The 18,709-nt window shown below is 40.3% G+C and overlaps 1 protein-coding gene across 2 annotated transcripts in view; it reads left to right on the top strand.

Moving 5' to 3' along the window:
* The window catches only part of PTN (pleiotrophin), a 108,650-nt gene extending 93,942 nt beyond the window's left edge, over positions 1 to 14,708 (top strand). Inside the window, exon 5 of one of the 2 annotated variants that reach the window (XM_027968848.3) lies at positions 13,954 to 14,708. In XM_027968848.3, the coding sequence (XP_027824649.2) occupies positions 13,954 to 14,006 (53 nt within the window). In that variant the 3' untranslated portion in view covers positions 14,007 to 14,708. Of the gene's footprint in view, positions 1 to 13,950 lie in introns of both variants that reach the window. The other variant, XM_004008093.5, reaches the window with a different exon arrangement.
* The last annotated feature ends 4,001 nt before the right edge of the window (positions 14,709 to 18,709 follow it).

Raw genomic sequence — 18,709 nt, 5'->3', positions numbered from 1 at the left:
TCATTCTGCTTGTGGCAATCTTTGAATGTCTATTTTATTTCCCATGATACTGTTCTTGAAGTGAGAAAATCTAAATCTGCCCCTCTTTCATTAGAATATCTGTTTTGTCTTCTGGAAATGAAAATCTACAATGAATATCTCATAGCACGTTGCATAGATAAAAGTAATTTATGTAAAAATCTTTGATAAATGTGCAGTATTTTGTAGAATGTTTCCTTCCTTCCAAATGGATTTCTTGAGGTGGGTGTTTCCCTCAGCACTTTTTCAGGCAAAAGAATTATGGTGATTTACACCTATAGTGACTAGAGTTAATATTTTGTGAGAGCCTGGTGTGTGCGTGCTAAGTTGCTTCAGTCGTGTCTGACTCTTTGCGACCCTATGGACTATAGCCCACCAGGCTCCTCTGTCCATGGGACTCTCTAGGTAAGAATACTGGAGTGAATTATTTATCACGTCTCTAGGGGATCTTCCCAACCCAGAAACTGAACTGGGTCTCCTCCATTACAGGCAGGTTCTTTACCAGCTGAGCTACCAAGGAAGCCTGAGAGCCTGATAGATTTTTATTATAGTTGGGTAAATGCTCATACATTGTCATTGAATATTCACAAAATCTCTGTGAAATGGTTACTATGATCATCCCCAGTTTTACATATATGGTAACTATGGCTTAGAAAACTTAAATGCCTAGTATAAGGTGATACAGATAATAGGCAGAGGAGCCAGGACTTAAATATAAGGCAGCCTGACTCTAGATTCCCTGCATTACATATACCTCCTACCCCTGTATCTATTCCATATAGACCTCTCAATTTCTTATCTAAGAAAAGTGATGAATTTCAGACCCACTTATTCTTCCTAAAATCCCTCTTTGAGCATCACTGCTATGAGCACAGAATCAGATCCTGGCTCCTTAGCAGGACTTGCTGCTCAGGCATCATCCAGCTTGGCTCTTCCTGGATCCTTGCTCCAGGCATTGCTCATAGACTCCGCCCCAACCACACCAAACTCCCACAGATGGATCCATGGGCCATGATTTGTTATATGTCCATTTCTCTATACCTGTTATTCTAGAAACTTTTGACCTGTTTCCCTTCTCCTATGCTTTATACATTTCATTCTGTAAAACCCAGCTTGTTTATTCAGCAAATATTTATGCAGTGGGTGCTGTAGGTTAGATCAGCACTGGGGATACAATGATCTCTATGGACCAGAAGTGCAGTAGAAGGAGGATAAATCCCAGTGTCCTGCAGGGAGTTCCAAGTGTTCTGAGAGAAGCATGCTGTCCTTTGACATAGCTCCCAATGTATTCATTTATTTATAAAATCTATTAAGAGCTTGCAGATTGCATCTTAGGTGCTACTGATATTAAACGTCTCCTTCCCTCTTATTTCTGTGTTCTAGTGGTGATAGTGGGTAGATAATAGTGACCAAAATAAACAACTAATAATTAAAATGAGAACTACGTATTGAAGAAAGTGGTCTTAACTAAAGAGCCAAGTGTTAGAGTGACCAAGAGGGAAGTGGGCTAAGACAGTGTAACTGGGGAGAGCACCTTTGAGAGGTCACTTTTGAACCTGGACTTGAAGATAAATAGCAGCTAGCCACAATGTTTTGTTGTTCAATCGCTCAGTTGTGTCCAACTCTTAGCGACTTCATGGACTGCAGCATGCCAGGCTTCCCTGTCCTTCTCCATCTCCCAGAGCTTGTGCAAACTCATGTCCATCTAGTCGATGATGCCATCCAACCATCTCATCCTCTGTCACCCCCTTTTCCTCCTGCCTTCAATCTTTCCCAACATCAGGGTCTTTTCCAATGAGTCAGTTCTTCCCATCAGGTGGCCAAAGTATTAGAGTTTCAGCTTCAGCATTAGTCCTTCCAGTGAATATTCAGGATTTATTTCCTATAGGATTGACTGGTTTGATCTCCTTGCAGTCCAAGGGACTCTCAAGAGTCTTCTCTAATACCACAATTCAAAAGCATCAGTTCTACAGTGCTCAGCCTTCTTTGTGGTCCAACTCTCACATTCATACATTATTGGAAAAACCATAGCTTTGACTATATGGCCTTTGTCTGAAAAGTAATATCTCTGCTTTTTAATGCACTGTCTAGGTTTGTCATAGCTTTTCTTCCAAGGAGAAAGCATCTTTTAATTTCATGGCTGCAGTCACTATCTGCAGTGATTTTTGAGCCCAAGAAAACAAAGCCGCACTACTGTTCTAAATAAAACAAGGGGAAGTTCAGAGTCCTGAGGCCAAAAAGAGCTTGTTTTTGTTGAGGATTAGAAAGGAGATCCCTATGAGAACTTGCCAGACTTCCCTGCCCAAGCCTGCAGTGACTGCCTTATCTCTAAGGGCTGGCTCCTGTGATAAGACAGTCATCACTGCCTCTGCAGAAGGTACATGTCTGCCTTGCCCCACACTGGAGCTCTGGAGGTCAGGAGCCACAACCCATTCACCTATGCAAGTTACTACAACTCAGGTCCTTAGTCCCTGAGAGGAGCTCAACAAATGGTACTGACTCGATGAATGAATGGGGGTGGTGGTTTAGTCGCTAAGTCATGTCCAACTCTTGTGACCCCATTGTCCAAGATGGGACATCTTGTCTACGTCCAGGGATTTTCCAGGAAGAATACCAGAGTGGGTTGACATTTCTTTCTCCAGGGGATCTTCCCGACCCAGGGATCAAACCTGGGTCTCCTGCACTGCAGGCAGATTCTTTACTAACTGAGCTACCAGGGAATTCCCTGAATGATGTGTCCAAGTAAATCAACTATCCTGGTCTGGCTCACTAAAGCACACCGTTCACTCATTGGCTGCAACAAAAATGTACAGAGAATCACAGTTAAAGCATAGGGCGTTCACTTGGAAGAAGAGTCACCTGGGTATTTTACTCCCATCCTTATTAAAGAATTTTTGCTTCTAATTGCCAGGACAGCTGTGAGGTCTAGCAGCTATAAATATTTGTAGGGTTCACTTCATGCTGTTTATCTGCTTTCATCTCCCTTGGTAAATTCCATGTTCAGAGGCTCATTAGCTGCGTACACACAAAACAGCTATATAATAATTAGTATCAAGGAAGGCTGCATAATAGAACAATGTTTGCACTAATTAGATACTGGGTTGAGGGACCTTCTTTTTATTTCCCCCTGAAGCTTCTGCATTTTTCCTCTCTAACTTCTGGATTGAGAATTTCAGCTTCATGTTTTAGGTTGCAGCTATTATCATCAGCATTTCTTGAGCATAACAAGAGTAGCTGCTATTTACTGAGTACGATGGGAAAGGCACTATGCCTGTGTGTGCTCAGTCGCTGCAGTCGTGTCTGACTCTTTGTGACCCTATGGACTGCAGCCCGCCAGGCTCCTCTGTCCATGGGATTCTCTAGGCACGAATACTGGAGTGGGTTGCCATGTCCTCCTCCAAGGGATCGTCCCAACCCAGGGATTGAGCCCGCATCTCTTATGTCTCCTGCTTAGCAGGCAGATTCTTTACCCACTGAGCCACCTGGGAAACCTGGAAAGGCATTATACTGAGCCCTTAGCACACACTGCCTCACTTGGTCCCCACAGCAGCCCCAAGGAGTTTGGTTTGCATTTTACAAATCAGGACACTAAGGCTTCAACTTGCACAAGGTCACTAGCCAGTGAGGGGCCAGGCTTGAAGTCAAGAGAGTCTGTGTCCAGAGTTCTTCTCTATTATACCAATTCTTCCTAAATTTCTTCCTATGGGATCTCTTTAGGTATTCTAAAATAACTGAATAGTTTAGGTTTTTGTCCACCCTTATGGCAGAAAGCGAAAAAGAACTAAAGAGCCTCTTGATGAAAGTGAAAGAGGAAAGTGAAAAAGTTGGCTTAAAACTCAGCATTCAGAAAACTAAGATCATGGCATCTGGTCCCATCACTTTATGGCAAATAAAAGGGGAAACAGTGGAAACAGTGACATACTTTGTTTTGGGAGGCTCCAAAATCACTGCAGATGGTAACTGAAGCCATGAAATTAAAAGACGCTCCTTGGAAGGAAAGTTATGACCAACCTAGATAGCATATTAAAAAGCAGAGACATAACTTTGCCAACAAAGGTCCCTCTAGTCAAGGGTATGGTTTTTCCAGTGGTCATGTATGGATGTGAGAGTTGGACTGTGAAGAAAGCTGAGTGCTGAAGAATTGATGCTTTTGAACTGTGGTGTTGGAGAAGACTCTTGAGAGTCCCTTGGACTGCAAGGAGATCCAACCAGTCCATTCTAAAGGAGATCAGTCCTGGGTGCTCATTGGAAGGACTGATGCTCAAGCTGAAACTCCAATACTTTGGCCACCTCATGTGAAGGGTTGACTCCTTGGAAAGGACCCTGATGGTAGGAGGGATTGGGGTCAGGAGGAGAAGGGGTTGACAGAGGATGAGATGGCTGGATGGCATCACCGACTTGATGGACATGAGTTTGAGTAAACTCCAGGAATTGGTGATGGACAGGGAGGCCTGGTGGGCTGCAATTCATGGGGTCGCAAAGAGTCAGACATGACTGAGTGACTGAACTGAACTGAGACAGCATATTAAAAAGCAGAGACATTACATTGCCAAAAAAGGTCCATCTAGTCAAAGCTATGGTTTTTCCAGTAGTTATGTGTGGGTGTGAGAGTTGGACTATAAATGAAGCTGAGCACTAAAGAATTGATGCTTTTGAACTGTGATGTTGAAGAAGATTCTTGAGAGTCTCTCAGACTGCAAGGAGATCCAGCCAGTCCATCCTAAAGGAGTTCAGTCCTGACTATTCATTGGAAGGACTGATGCTGAAGCTGAAACTCCAATACTTTGGCCACCTGATGAGAAGAACTGACTCATTGGAAAAGACCCTGACGCTGGGAAAAATTGAAGGCGGAAGGAGAAGGGGACAACAGAGGATGAGATGGTTGGATGGCATCATCAACTCAATGGACATGAGTTTGAGGGAACTCTGGGAGTTGGTGATAGACAGGGAGGCCTGGTGTGCTGCAGTCCAAGGGGTAGCAAAGAGTTGGACACGACTGAGTGACTGAACTGAACTGAACTCTAAAACATTAGTATAAGTATGTTTGGGGTCATTTACCATTGAGCTGCATCAGATACTTTTGACTCATCTTTTCTTTGTATAATAATCACATGGGAGCACATGATAACTTTTAGTGCCACTTTTCTCAAACGAGGGTCCTATAAAGGGGCTGACTTCCTCCAGAGTAAGACACAGAAGTGCCAGACACCCCATTACACTCGATGGCCTCCCAGGCTCCACCCAGGGCTGGATTTGGGGCTACCTTCTCTCCACTCTGAGATACTCGTGCTTCCCCAGGATCTAAGGCACCAGTGCTGCTGTAGAGACATTCTGTATGTTCCCAGTGACTCCAGCCAGCTCTGCCACATTGCACAGCCTTCAGCAACCTACAGGGAAATCAAAGCAGGCTGGCTGTTGCTCAGCTCAAAGAGGCAGGGAGAAAGAAAGATTTTTTCCTAGAGGGAAATGGAGTATTTATAGAAGAGCTCATCAGAAATCCAAAGGGCAAGAAGCAGGTAAACATTTTCCCAGTGTCCTGCTGCTGGGGCACACAGAGGGCAAGGCCCAGAGCTGTTTACCACAGGCCCACACATTCTTGGCGCTTGCTCTTGCAAGGTGAAAATAATTCCAGGGATGATTCTCATTCTACAGAAAACAGGAAAGCTTTATTTTCAGACCTTTGCTGACACGCACCAGAGTAATAAATTAAGCTGCTATGAAGACTGCTGTTTAAAAACATGTAGAGAAGTTGAACCTACTTGCTGCTGCTGTAGACAGAGCATTGGGTGCGTGGAGGCAGGGTGGGACTGAGTGTTGTTGAAACACAGCTCACCTGCTCTAAATCTGGAGGACAGGCATGGAGAGCGGTGATGGGCTAATGCCTGGAGCAGCTGTGAACCACACATGCGTATCCAGTCCTACAGTGCACTGTCCCCAAGTCACATATTCAAATGATGCTAATTAAAATCTGGGGGACATTTGAAAAAAATAACAATCAACTCAGGTATATTTTGTGCCTCTGCAACTAATGAGGGTTATCTGAAGGATATACAAAAAGGACAGCTAGTGTAATCTAGTTCACGGATGCATTCGTTTACTCTCACTGCTATAACAAAGCACCACAAGCTGGGTGGCTTAAACAGCAGAAATTAATTTTTTCACAAGGTTTTAGCAGGATTGATTCCCTCTCAATACTGTGAGGGAAGAGTCTGCTCCAGACTGCTTTCCTCGGCTCACAGATTGCTCTCCTCTTCGTGGGGTTGTCTGTGTCCAAATTTCCTCTTACTACAAGGACACCGCTCATACTGGGGTAGGGCCCACTCCAATGACCTCATTTTAACCTCTTTACCTCTGTAACAACTTTGTCTCCAAGTATGTTCACACTCTGAGGGGTTAGGAATTCAGTAGGAATTTTTGAGGGGGACATAATCCAGCCCATCACAACTGATTCTAATACATACATACATATATATATATGTATGTACGCATATATGTATATATATTTATAATGTGTGTATATATATATATATATATATAATGTATACATATACATATAGGAACCAAAAAAAATAAGAGTGAATTAAAAATGATTCATGGAGCTGTACTTACTGAGTTTTTAAATATTCTAGATTTCAAGCTTTTCCCCTTTCCCATAAATCATAATTTGAGTTTCCAATAGCACCAGTCATTTATATTAAACATTAGATATGATAATAGAAAAATAATGATGTACTTAGTGGGAACTACTTATTGTTTATAAAAATACATTTCATTTCTGACTTAGGCTACCATATAACTTATAATATTTTATAAGGTAAATTTTCTACCTATGCCCTCATTATTGCAGAAATAAGGTTTTAAACATTTAAATATCATATTGGAAAGAAGTATGCTTTCTGCTTTTGATGTAGAAGACGTCAGTTACTCTGTGTGGGGAGGTCACTGTCAAGAAGTGTAAGGTGTTGAGAGGGGCCTGTGGACTGAGGAAGGAGCAGATGCTTTGCTGAACAGAAGCCTAGACATTCGTTCCACCATCTGTGGTTGTCTGTGTCTTTCTGTGTGTGTGTCTGTGTGTTAGAGAGACAGAGACACGTGGATTTCAGTATATCCTCTATTCTCACTTACAGAGTGCTTCAAGGTAGCTAGGGAATGGAGATAGGGCCAGCAGGATTACCAAGAATATAACAGCATGTAGTGACTGCCAAACCAAACCAAACACACACACACACACACACACACACACACACACACACACACAGGCACACACCAAGTCTCTAACACAGGTATCAGAATTGGGTGCTATTGAGCCCACAAATATATGGCCATAATTATCCCAACATTCTCAAAGCTACCTACATAAAATTACATATTCTTTGCCAAGTCTTATTTGCTTTAGCTGTATTTGCCTCTCTTGAATTTTCTTCAGTACTTAAACACTTTTTTGGGCCAAAGGTGAAAAAAACAATGTAGCTGCTGAATATGAATACAAACACACACCCACAACACACACAGCTTTTTGTTTTCCTTCTGTAACTGTATACAAGTGAGAAAACCCTGGATTAAAGGACACACAGATGAAGTATCTCTTGATTCCTTTCTTTACTGTTCTCTCTCGTGACTCTCAGAGGAAAAGTCCACAAACATTTCCAGTGGGTTTTTTTTTTTTTTTTTTTTTTTACATTTCCAGACATATGAATAGCTGTGACTGATACATAAGGACAATATGAATGAGCTGAGTTAAAAGAGGGGTTTGACTTGGTGACTCTCTTCCTGGTATACCCGTGTGCATAGGTCAGATCTAGGAGTGACCCCAGCACACTCGCTTCTACCCTACAAAGAAAGCACATCCTGGAGAGGATTCCTTTCTTGATGGGTTGGAGAAGCCAGTAGTGATCTCAGCTTTTTCCTTCAAAGAGGAAAAAACAGAGGGATAAGAGGGAAAGGGGGCTGAAAAGAGGAGTCTCTGGGTGAAGGGAGAAGAGCTTCGTTTACTGATCCAAGGGGAGTTGCTTTGGAAAATAGCTGGCCTGCTTAGGGACATTTACTAAACTTGCTCTGGGTAGTTGATGAAATAATTTCCTCATCTCCACTAAACCCTCTGTTAAGTCCACATTACTCACCATGCTTTCATAGCTGAACTTGCTATTTTGAGGCAACGCAGTTAAGTGTTGAGTCACCCCTAAGTGAATGCGGGCAAACAGAGGTTGCTCAAAGGGTCCAGACACGTGTAGTCTGCATTTTGACACAGAATTATACTATTTTTAATGTACTATACTTGATGTCAAAAGTAAACTTGTGTAGAAGGGCAGGTAGTAGAGAGGAGAGTGGTTGGTGTTGTTATGAAACAGACTTGATGAGCAAAGGGAAGGTGGGCAGTGAGGGAAAGGGCAGATACTAGCTCGAGTGCGCCACTGAGGAGCAGCTCTATGAAGGTGGGTATATATGGTGGGATGTATATATTCCATATGCCCAGGTGGTGCTACTGGTAAAGAATCTGCCTGTCTGCCACTGCAGGAGTAGTCAAGAGAAGCAGGTTCAGTTCCTGGTTTGGGAAGATGCCCTGGAGGAGGGCATGACAATCCACTCCAGTATTCTTCCCTGGAAAATCTCATGAATAGAGTAGACATTAGGTTCTCAAAGAGTTGGACACAACTGAAGCTAGTTAGCATGCATGCACGCATATATTCCATATATAATTCTAGAAGTATTATAAATGTATCGAGTCCATAAAAGAAGAAATGGTGTGACATTACAAAACAAGAAATTGAAGAGGAAACAATTTATTACACAGCTGTTGGACTGAACCATATCTGAGAATAATCAGAATAAAAAACTAAGAGATGATACTTTTGATTATTAACTATACAGAAATTTCTTCCTGTATTGTGCCACTTGATAGACATTACCCCATTTAACCTAAAATATTGGGGAATTCAATGAACGGTGCCGTGGCGAGAAGCTGAGCCAGCTAGTACCTAGATCCCTGGTGGATCACTGAGCTGTACATTTACAATTCAGCAAGCCTTGTTATCAGTTCAGAAACACAGCTGGGAAGGAATTAGAGATTTCCAGGTGACTAGGCAGCTGATTCTTAAGCACAGGTGAATTCCTTCAAATAGGTTCATGAAGCGTTACAAAGGTGTTGGTTATATCCAGACTTTGGGGCTTATTTACGCGGTGATATTATTGTTTGACAGTAACTTGATTATTTTCCCTCACTCAGTTTTCATGATTTATTGAATGAATCTCCACAGGTTATATTTAGGACCCTCTCTGACGCGCCACCCGCTGTCCCTGTCCATGGGGACTCTTGACCTCTAAAGCTTTGGTGTCCATTTCTGAGAGTTCATAGCTTCCTCTTATAGGAATTCTACCTCTTTAGAAGGTAAACATATTTTCCTATTCTAATTAACAGTGCCTCGCATCAATGTAATGACCCAAAGCCATTTTATTTGAAATAGTAGCAAAGAGATGTTGACCCAGTTAAAATCCAAGCCCCTCTCAAATCATTTCATCTCTTAATTTTCTTTCATTTTCTATATATGCCATAGGTCATCTGAAAAAAAGAAATCAAACCAAGACATTTTGCTAAGAAAATGAGATTACTTTATTCCAGAATGTTCAACTCTTCTGCTTCTCAGAATGACATCTCCTCTCAAAGTCTTCAGAAAAAAATCTGTGATGTCTCTTTCAATTCCTGCTTACAATCTTATTTCTTCTAGGTGTCCCTAATAATGGAAATGGGAGTGGGTGTTTACTTGTACCAACCACGCGGCAATCCTATTCCTAAAAGGACCTGTGGATGGGTGGATAGGAGATGATGCATCTTGTTTGATGATTTGCCTTTTGAGAAGTAGTTTGCTGTGATTGATTCTTTTTTAAAATTTGTATTTATGTATTTATTTGTTGCTGGGCCTAGTCCTCATTGCTTTGAGCAGACTTTTTCTAGTTGCAGGGAGTGGGGGCTACTCTTCGTTGCAATATATGGCTTCTCATTGCGGTGGCTGGTTGCAGAGCGTGGGCTCTAGGCATGCAGGTTCAGTAGTTGTGGAGCAGGGGCGTAGCTGCCCAATGGCATGCGGAATCTTCACTAACCAGGGATCGAACCTGTGTTCCCTGTTTTGGCAGATGGATTTGTAATAACTGGAGCACTAGAGAATCCCTGTGATAGCCTTATATAAGTTGTTGATAAAAATTTAAATTTGTACTTCCTTTCAAGAAAGAAATACGCCAGTACGTACCTAGAGCTTTAAAAATACTCTGTTCTTTGACCCAGTATATCCTCTGCTAATAATGTACACTAGGGCAAAGTTTAAACATACAGTGATTTGTCTGCAGAACACACATTGCCTCATTCTTTATAATAACAAAAAATGGGGACATGTGGGAACATGCCGACTGGCCAACAAAAGAAGAAAAATAGGCAGAGATGTCATAAAAGAATGCTACTTGGTCATGTTTCAAAGTATTGCAATGGCATGGAAACTAATATAACAGAATTTTTAGTATAATATATTCTATCAACTGTCATTATGTTCTTAAAGTACATTACATATATTTGTAGCAAGGAAACATAAATAGACCTGGTTGCTGAAAGTGCTATCTCTATATTGTGAAACCATGGGTGATTTTTTTTACCATATGTTTATTTTTATATAAATAGGCATTACTTTTAAAACTGGAAAATAATACTTTTCAAAAAGAATGAAATAACCCTGAGAGGAGAAATTCTCTCTCGCCTCAGACTAAATCTACCACAGACGTACTTTTCCTCCATACTGATTTACTGTCTTTGACGTCACGCGCATCTGTGATGGTAGCAAGAGAAATAGGGATGAAGCCATAAAAATAGCTGCCACATACCCATGATCTTTGGGGCTTACCAGGTGGCCCTAGTGGTAGAGAACCTGCCTGCCAACGCAGGTAACTTAAGAGACATGGGTTGGATCCCTGGGTTGGGAAGATGTCCTGGAGGAGGGAATGGTGACCCACTCCAGTATTCTTGCCTGAGAATCCCATGGACAGAGAAGCCTGGTGGGCTACAGTCCCTAGGTGTGCGGAGTCGGACAAGACTAAAACCACAGCACAGCACGACACAGACAGGGTAAAGCTCGAGAGGATGTTCATCAGTTTTTGAGGCCATAGAGATAAGTAGTGACAAAGCTCACTAAATATACATAAAGGTCACAGTGTGAGAAATCAAATTGACTATGAAAGTGAAAGTGAAGTCGCTCAGTCGTGTCCGACTCTTTTCGACCCAATGGATTGCAGCCTACGAGGCTCCTCTGTCCATGGGACTTTCCAAGTGAGAATACTGGCGAGGGTTGCCATTTCCTTCTCCAGGAGATCTTCCTGACTCCAGGGTCAAACCCGGGTCTGCTGCATTGTAGGCAGACGCTTTACCATCTGAGCCACCAGGGAAGTCACCAAATTGACTATAGACAAATACGAATTCTGCTTTCCACTGCCTTTTACTGAAGACTCCTCATTTTATCTATTTAGACTGAACCCAGAGTGGACTTAAGGTGGGTAGTGTGTCAAAGGAATGCCATGGTGACTTATTTGTCAGTTGCATTAAAAATATTGATATTGTGCAGATTATATGGGCAATTGGTTCATTTCTTGGTTTTTAATTGTTGTTAAATACCAATTTAATGGTATTAACAACCAATAATGGTTGTTCATTAATGAATATAAAGTAAATGTCAGGCTTAGGTAACAGAGAGAGGTGCTCTGCTTTTACCAAGGACAACTGAGGAGAAATTCCAGTTCCCAAAGTGTTGCCTACATTACTTAGAACAGTTTCCAATATTCAGAGTAACTTTAAGCTTTATGAAGTAAAATTTTACCAACACCTGATCATTGTGGGATTCATTTACTTACATATTGAAATTAGGGACATGATAGCCAAAACATGTGAACTATTGCCCCAAACATCCTCTCCTGGAGGCTAGAGGATTATAAATTACTGAGGCTTCCCCAGTAAGGGATTTGGAGAAAATGAGATGAGGGAAATCAGAGTTATATTTCAGCTGTCATCCTAGATTATTCCCTGAGGATACCATCTTAATATACAGCTGTTACCTCAAATGCCAACCAAAGACTGGGGATTATTGAATGTTCAGATAGTATTTGTTCAGAAACTGATCAGAAAACCTTATTTGACCTTAGAGGTATCTTTAAACTTGGAAATTCTGGTCATCTCACCTACAATAGGTCAAAAAGGAGACATTTCTAATGACAAATAGAAACAGAGAGAGTGAAAGAGTGTTACTTCAGTATGGAGAGGGGAAAATTCTGAGGATATTTGTGAACAACATGAATACTCTTGAGCAGCAGTTCAGCAACATTTTCTCAACTCCTGACCTAATTGCCTATGTTGCACCCTTGAAGCTTGAATAAAGGAAGTTTAGGACAATTACTTTGTACAGAAATACTTCTAGGCCTAATAGATAATGGACTTCAGAACTAATCTGAAGAGATGGTAAGGATAACAATGGGAAAAGTTCAAGCTCCGCTTAAGCGTAAGCTGAGTTTTGTACACCATTTGTGGTTGAGGTGTCCCCTCTCATCATAAACCTTTGACCTTCTTGGGCACGTGTCCTGTGATCCCATGAACAAGTCCCTACTGGCCACTGTTTTTGCCCTGATATTCCTCTGTTGCTCAGCACATTCAATGACCTACTCAGTGCAAATGTCTTGGTGATGACAAAGAATATTAATCGTGTAGAGAAATCACCCCCTTGTTCTTAGTCTATTATCACACTAATAATAACTGTTAACCTTTATTACCACGTTATTGTCCCATATTTTGTTCTCAGTGGATCTGATACAGCTCATCAAATTTGGATATGAACCTGACGAAGTGGTACTATTCATATGCCCATTCACAAGTGAAGAATCTGATTCACAGATATACAAATTTCTCAGAGTCTCACATTAACTTAGTGATAGAGTCAGAATTTAAACTCCAGCAGTCTGGCTCCAGCCCCTAACCCATACATTTCTGCCACTATGGGGACTGAATGGGGAAAGTATTTAATATCTGAAAAACACTTAGCAATATCCTTTCACTCGCTAGCCTGGTGATGCTGACCATTCTCATCTTTGGAGCCAAAGCTGACATATTCATTCCATACTGTTTTCTCCTAGGCTTAGGAAAAGGGAAATGACAGATGACTGAATGGAAAAGGATGAAGTCTTTTGGTTTAAATCCTAATAGTTTTACTTACCTGGTTTAGCCCAGGTTGGTACATCTTACTTGCTCACCAAGGCTAGGAGTCTTTGTAGAGTCAAAGCTCCATGTTTGGTAGATTCAGAGGTGGTCCTTCATATATGACTAGATGGCCAAATGTATAAACAGAAGACACATCAGGAGAGGCTAACTCAGGAGCAGAAGCACTTTGAAAATGATGACAGGAAAAAAAAAGCTTATCACCTGTCGCATGGAAAGGGAATGTGGGAAGTGAGGGTCTGGGAGACCGTCGGTAGCTCTCCATTGAGCAGTGACCTGTCTATTCTTTCAAAAAGGCTGGCTGTGTTTCAATTTTCTAAGTGAGACCCTCAGACAGTATGTTGTTTATCAAATGGGGGCAACCAGTATGAAACCAGGCATTTTTAGGTGTTCACACAGGAAGCTGTATTATTCCTGCCTATTCTCATAGGCACTCTCTCTCAAAAGCACGTGCATATGCATACGCACACACACACACGCACACACACGCACACACACGCACACACACACACGCACACACACGCACACACACACGCACACACATGCACACACGCACACACACACGCACACACACACACAGGTACTTTGTCTATGCATTTAATCATTTCATTCCTGGCCATTTATAAGAAAAGTGGCTCCCTCTCTCATAGCTTACTAATGTGATACATTTTCCTCTCTTTCTTTTATTTTAATCACAGCAGAATCTAAGAAGAAGAAAAAGGAAGGCAAGAAACAGGAGAAGATGCTGGACTAAAAGCCGCCACCTGCCGTGGACCATGAAAAGGACATCAGCAAACAGGATCAGTTAACTATTGCATTTATATCTACCGTAGGCTTTTTATTCAAAAACTATCTATAGCTTAAGTACACAATAGGCAGAAACAAATGAAAAGAAAAATTTTGTAGTAGCATTTTTTTTTAATGTATCAATATACCATAGTACCACTAGGGACTTATAATAGAGGACTGTAATCCTATTTAGAAAGTTGGCTTATAGTACATGTTAAGTGATAGAAAACTGAGGTAAGGGTTTTGAAGTTATGTGATATTTTACATTAAATTTCTTTTTTTACATTTTTTTCTTTTGGCAGCAATTTAAATGTTATGACTATGTAAACTACTTCTCTTGTTAGGCAATTTTTTTCACCTAGACTTTTTTTTCCCAATTGAGAAAAATATCTACTAAACAAAGGAGCAATAAAATATGGTCATCCTATTTGAGGAAAATATCTTTTTTTCTGCCAATGGATTTTTAAAAAATTGTAGTCAGCAAAATGAGGAGAGGGTGGTCAGAGCATGTCCTAGTTCCATGTTGACTTTTTTTAAAAAAAGAAAGCATTATAACATGAAATTATTATTTCACTTTGGCAGAAATATTTGTTTTTTGATGAAATTATTTTTCCATTGGAGGAAAAAAAAAGACGAGGAAAATAAATCAAGGTGATGCTGAAAAAAAGATGCTTTTGTGTGCAATAATTTGATATTGTAAGCCTTCTCTCTTTGTCACCTATGTTCCCCCAGCTCATCTGTTAGCAGTGAGAAATGATCGTACAAACTAATTAAATCTCTTGGGCACAAATGTTATAAAGGGCTGACACAGCTGTAGATGTGGGTCTCTAACCCACATCTATTTTAAACTTTCTATCAGTATGTAATAGGTTGGACTGGTGCTACCGAATTAAAGTTCCAGACTAGTCTAGGGTTGGTGGAACGGAAAAATGCTCTTCTTCTATTGAGTAAGTTTGGACTTTGTCGTTGTTCAGTCGCTAAGTCATGTCTGACTCTTTGTGACCCCATGGACAGTAGCACACCAGGCTCCTCTGTCCTCTACTATCTCCCAGAGTTTGCTCAAATTCATGTCTGTCAAGTCAGTGATGCTATCTAACCATCTCATCCTCTACCATCCCCTTCTCCTTCTTTCCCAGCATCTTTCCCAGCATCAGGGTCTTTTCCAATGAGTGGTTTCTTCACATCACGTGGCCAAAGTATTGGAGCTTCAGCTTCAGCAACCCTCCTTCCAGTGAATATTCAAGACTGGGTTTGCATATTAACACCAGGCATAATGGTTGCTTGTTATTGGTTTCTATAAACCAATGATTCCTATTCTATCATCTACTATATGAGTACCACAGACTATATATGCAAATAACTCCCTTATCTTCTGGGCTCTAAACACAATTTTTAAGTAAATACAACTATGCTTCTATTATTCAGAGAAACAATACCTCAGAAGTCAGCTGGGATTAACCTCAAAGTATTTCTCTTGAAAAATCCACCTTTACTTTTAAAGGGATAAGACTCAATAAATAACACTTACCTATCAAGATAACTCTAAGTCCACTTTCAGAAATGATGATTTCAATACCTTTCAATAAACTAATTACAAACTGGTCTAATGATGCAGCTAAAGTGCCTTCAAAGTTGACATATTTTTGTCATCAGGTCAAAGACTCTGCTTGAGCTAGAAATGTTGGCAGGATCCATGTCTCCCCACTAAATCAAAGCCAACTGCCAGTGGGCAGTAGAAAAAGGAACAAACCTCTAGGCACATATGTGGAACAATTTATAGACTGGTACTTAATAAGAGCAAAGCACCTTGTAAAGTGCAAGTGCAGAAATGAATAGTGAATGCAGTTCCTTTACAGGTGAAGCTTAATAGGCGAAAAGTACTCACAGGGATGGATGGAGGAGATGAAAGGGAGGCATTATCCGGACTGGGTTTTGTTGACAGCAAAGACTCTGCAAGGAGAGGGGTGGTGGAAAAGCCTGAAGAATGTTTTGTCAGCCTCTCACCTAATATTGCTCCTCCATCCTCATTTAGCCAAAATAGCAGCCCATGAATCAGTAACGAGCTGAGGTGAACTAGAACACAATCTCCCACAGGAAAAGCAGTCCTGTAAACAATCGTGGCATTCCCTCTTTTTTTAACCTTAGGACATGGCAGGAAGCCAAGGGCGCTCTGCTGTGTGAAGGGTGATTCTTAACACATCATACACTAACTCCCTGATTTTCTGTGAATACAAGGGTGCGGATGCGAATCTCCACTGCATAGAGTATGAAATACTTAAATTCTCAAGATCCCAGTCCCAGCTTTAAGTACCTTGCTAAATCTCACTGAAGCATTGAGAACATAAATACAAAAGGACAGGCTCTGAAAATCACTGACTTGACAAACAGAAAAGAAAGACCATTTTTCAGTATTTTGTAGAGTGCCCCAGCGAGTTCTCTCTTCCAATCATTCTGAGTTTTATGAACTTATTTATCCTAGTGTTCTTTAAGCCTGGAGGAAGGAAAGAGAAACAGAAAGAAATCAACTATGTTTCCTCAAAGGATCTTAGACTGAAGACAAGTTTTCTTCCAATTATCAAAAACAATCTTCCAGTTACCAAACGTGTCCTTATTCAATATGGTGACCATATCCTTCACACTTGGATTTTGACTGGCTTTCTATTTATCCTGATTGTATGAATCCTATCACACTATATTCCTAGAATGACATCATAATGTCTTGTTAACTCTGTAAGAATAGAACTCCAAACAGAATTTAATGCTCTAAATAGTTATCAAGTTCTACTAAATTGTGGAGGTATTAAAAAAAAAGAACTATATAATTTCATTTATGGGTCCTTGACCATAAGAAGCCTTATTTAAGAAAAGAAACATTACAGTCCTTTACCCACTGAGAAGACAGATTTCTTTAGGAATAAGAGATACACATATTTTCCCATAATATGTAACTCTTGGTTCCATATATCTGAAAGTCTGAAATTGTTTCATAACTTATTTGGTTCAAATGAAAAACAAAGGTAAATATGCTTTAGGAAGCACCAAATGAGGCAATATAAAATACTATCTTTCACTATTTGAATTATTTTAAAATAATTTCCAAACATAAAAGTTCAAATTTTATCAACCTTCAGTTGTGGGATTCTCTAATGGAGTGAAACAAAGGGCTTTATTTCCATTAACCTTCTCCAGAAAATAATGCGACAGATCAGCATCCTTAGATGTGCAATATTGAAGCATTTGATCTCTCTCTCTTTTTTTCTGGCTTGCTTTTAATTTAATTAGTTTTAAGCCTTAAGCTTTTAAAAGTGAAATCAATCAGAAGGCGAGAGTGTAGAGAATCATGTTCCAACACTTCTTATGTAAATTCAAATTTTAGATTCTTCTTTGGAGTAAAACAGGCTCCTCACTGTCTACAAGCTTATTTCTGAGTTAAAAAAAATTCTCTCCATGTTTTTCCCTATCTTATCATGTTTTCCTCCTGCGTTCTCGTACTCAGTCTGGGCTGCCAGAGGACACTTTTTTCTTGCATCTGGAAATTTAAGCAGCAGACAACTATTTAAGCAGACAGTAATGTCTCCAGCTCTGTCAAATAGATGCATTTTCAATCTTCCAGTACTTTCAAAGAAGACATAGAATCTTGGAATACATTTCCATGAAGGGTAAGGAACATAATGTTATTCAGAGCATTTAGCAAGTAATACCTACCTCATACTTATGCGGACTTTAATTCTCCTAGAAATAAAATATAGGGAACATTTAAGCAGAGAAAAACATGTCATGATCTTAGCAATCCATCCCCCCCAACCAATGTTTCTCTTCTTCCCAGTCTTTCAATTTTCCAAACAAGGCAGAAGTAAAGTAAATGTTCAGTCCTATTAGGGTCACAAATAAAATCATGTCATTCAAGAATATTTCAACACAAAGGAATGCAAACTGACATGTGTTCCATTTTTTTTTAATTTAAAAAGAAAAATAAAGAACAATTAGCTCTCAATATCTAATTTCTGTAATATAATTTTTAAAGGACAAAACCTTGACCAGCAGAACATTGATATATTTATTATGTGTGTATATCCATATATATCTATATCTATATCTATATCTATATCTATATATATATCTCCATTATGGCTACAATATTAAGTTGTTAGTGGGACTGGCTAAGGAGGTTATATGCTCACACTCAGTCAGTCATGTCTGACTCTTTGTGACCCCATGGACTATGGCCCATCAGGCTCCTCTGTCCATGGGATTTTTCAGGCAAGAATACTACAGTGGAAATACTACAGCCATTTCCTCCTCCAGGAAATTTTCCTGACCCAGGGATCAAACCCACGTCTCCTGTACTGCAGGTGGAGTCTTTACTACTGAGCCACTGGGGAAGCCTAAGGGGGTTATGTATCTAGGTTATTGCAATGTATTTTCTTTTTTTCTTTGGAAATGTGCATGGAAGCTATACAATCTATGTTAGAGAATGACAACATGGAAAATCTGACATCGTGTAGTTAAACTGGGAATGGAGGAATACCTTACAGAGTATACACATGTAGTAACTGAATCCATATATGCACTTGCTTTTAGTGGAGATACAAAATATTACATAAAATACATTAATCGCAATGAGTCATTTTTCTCCTGTCTTTTGGTTGCCAGATCCATAAAATATAG

This window comes from Ovis aries, chromosome 4 (genome assembly GCF_016772045.2).
Source record: "Ovis aries strain OAR_USU_Benz2616 breed Rambouillet chromosome 4, ARS-UI_Ramb_v3.0, whole genome shotgun sequence".
In the NCBI taxonomy this organism is placed as follows: domain Eukaryota; kingdom Metazoa; phylum Chordata; class Mammalia; order Artiodactyla; family Bovidae; genus Ovis; species Ovis aries.
This window is presented reverse-complemented; position numbering and strand designations above follow the sequence as displayed.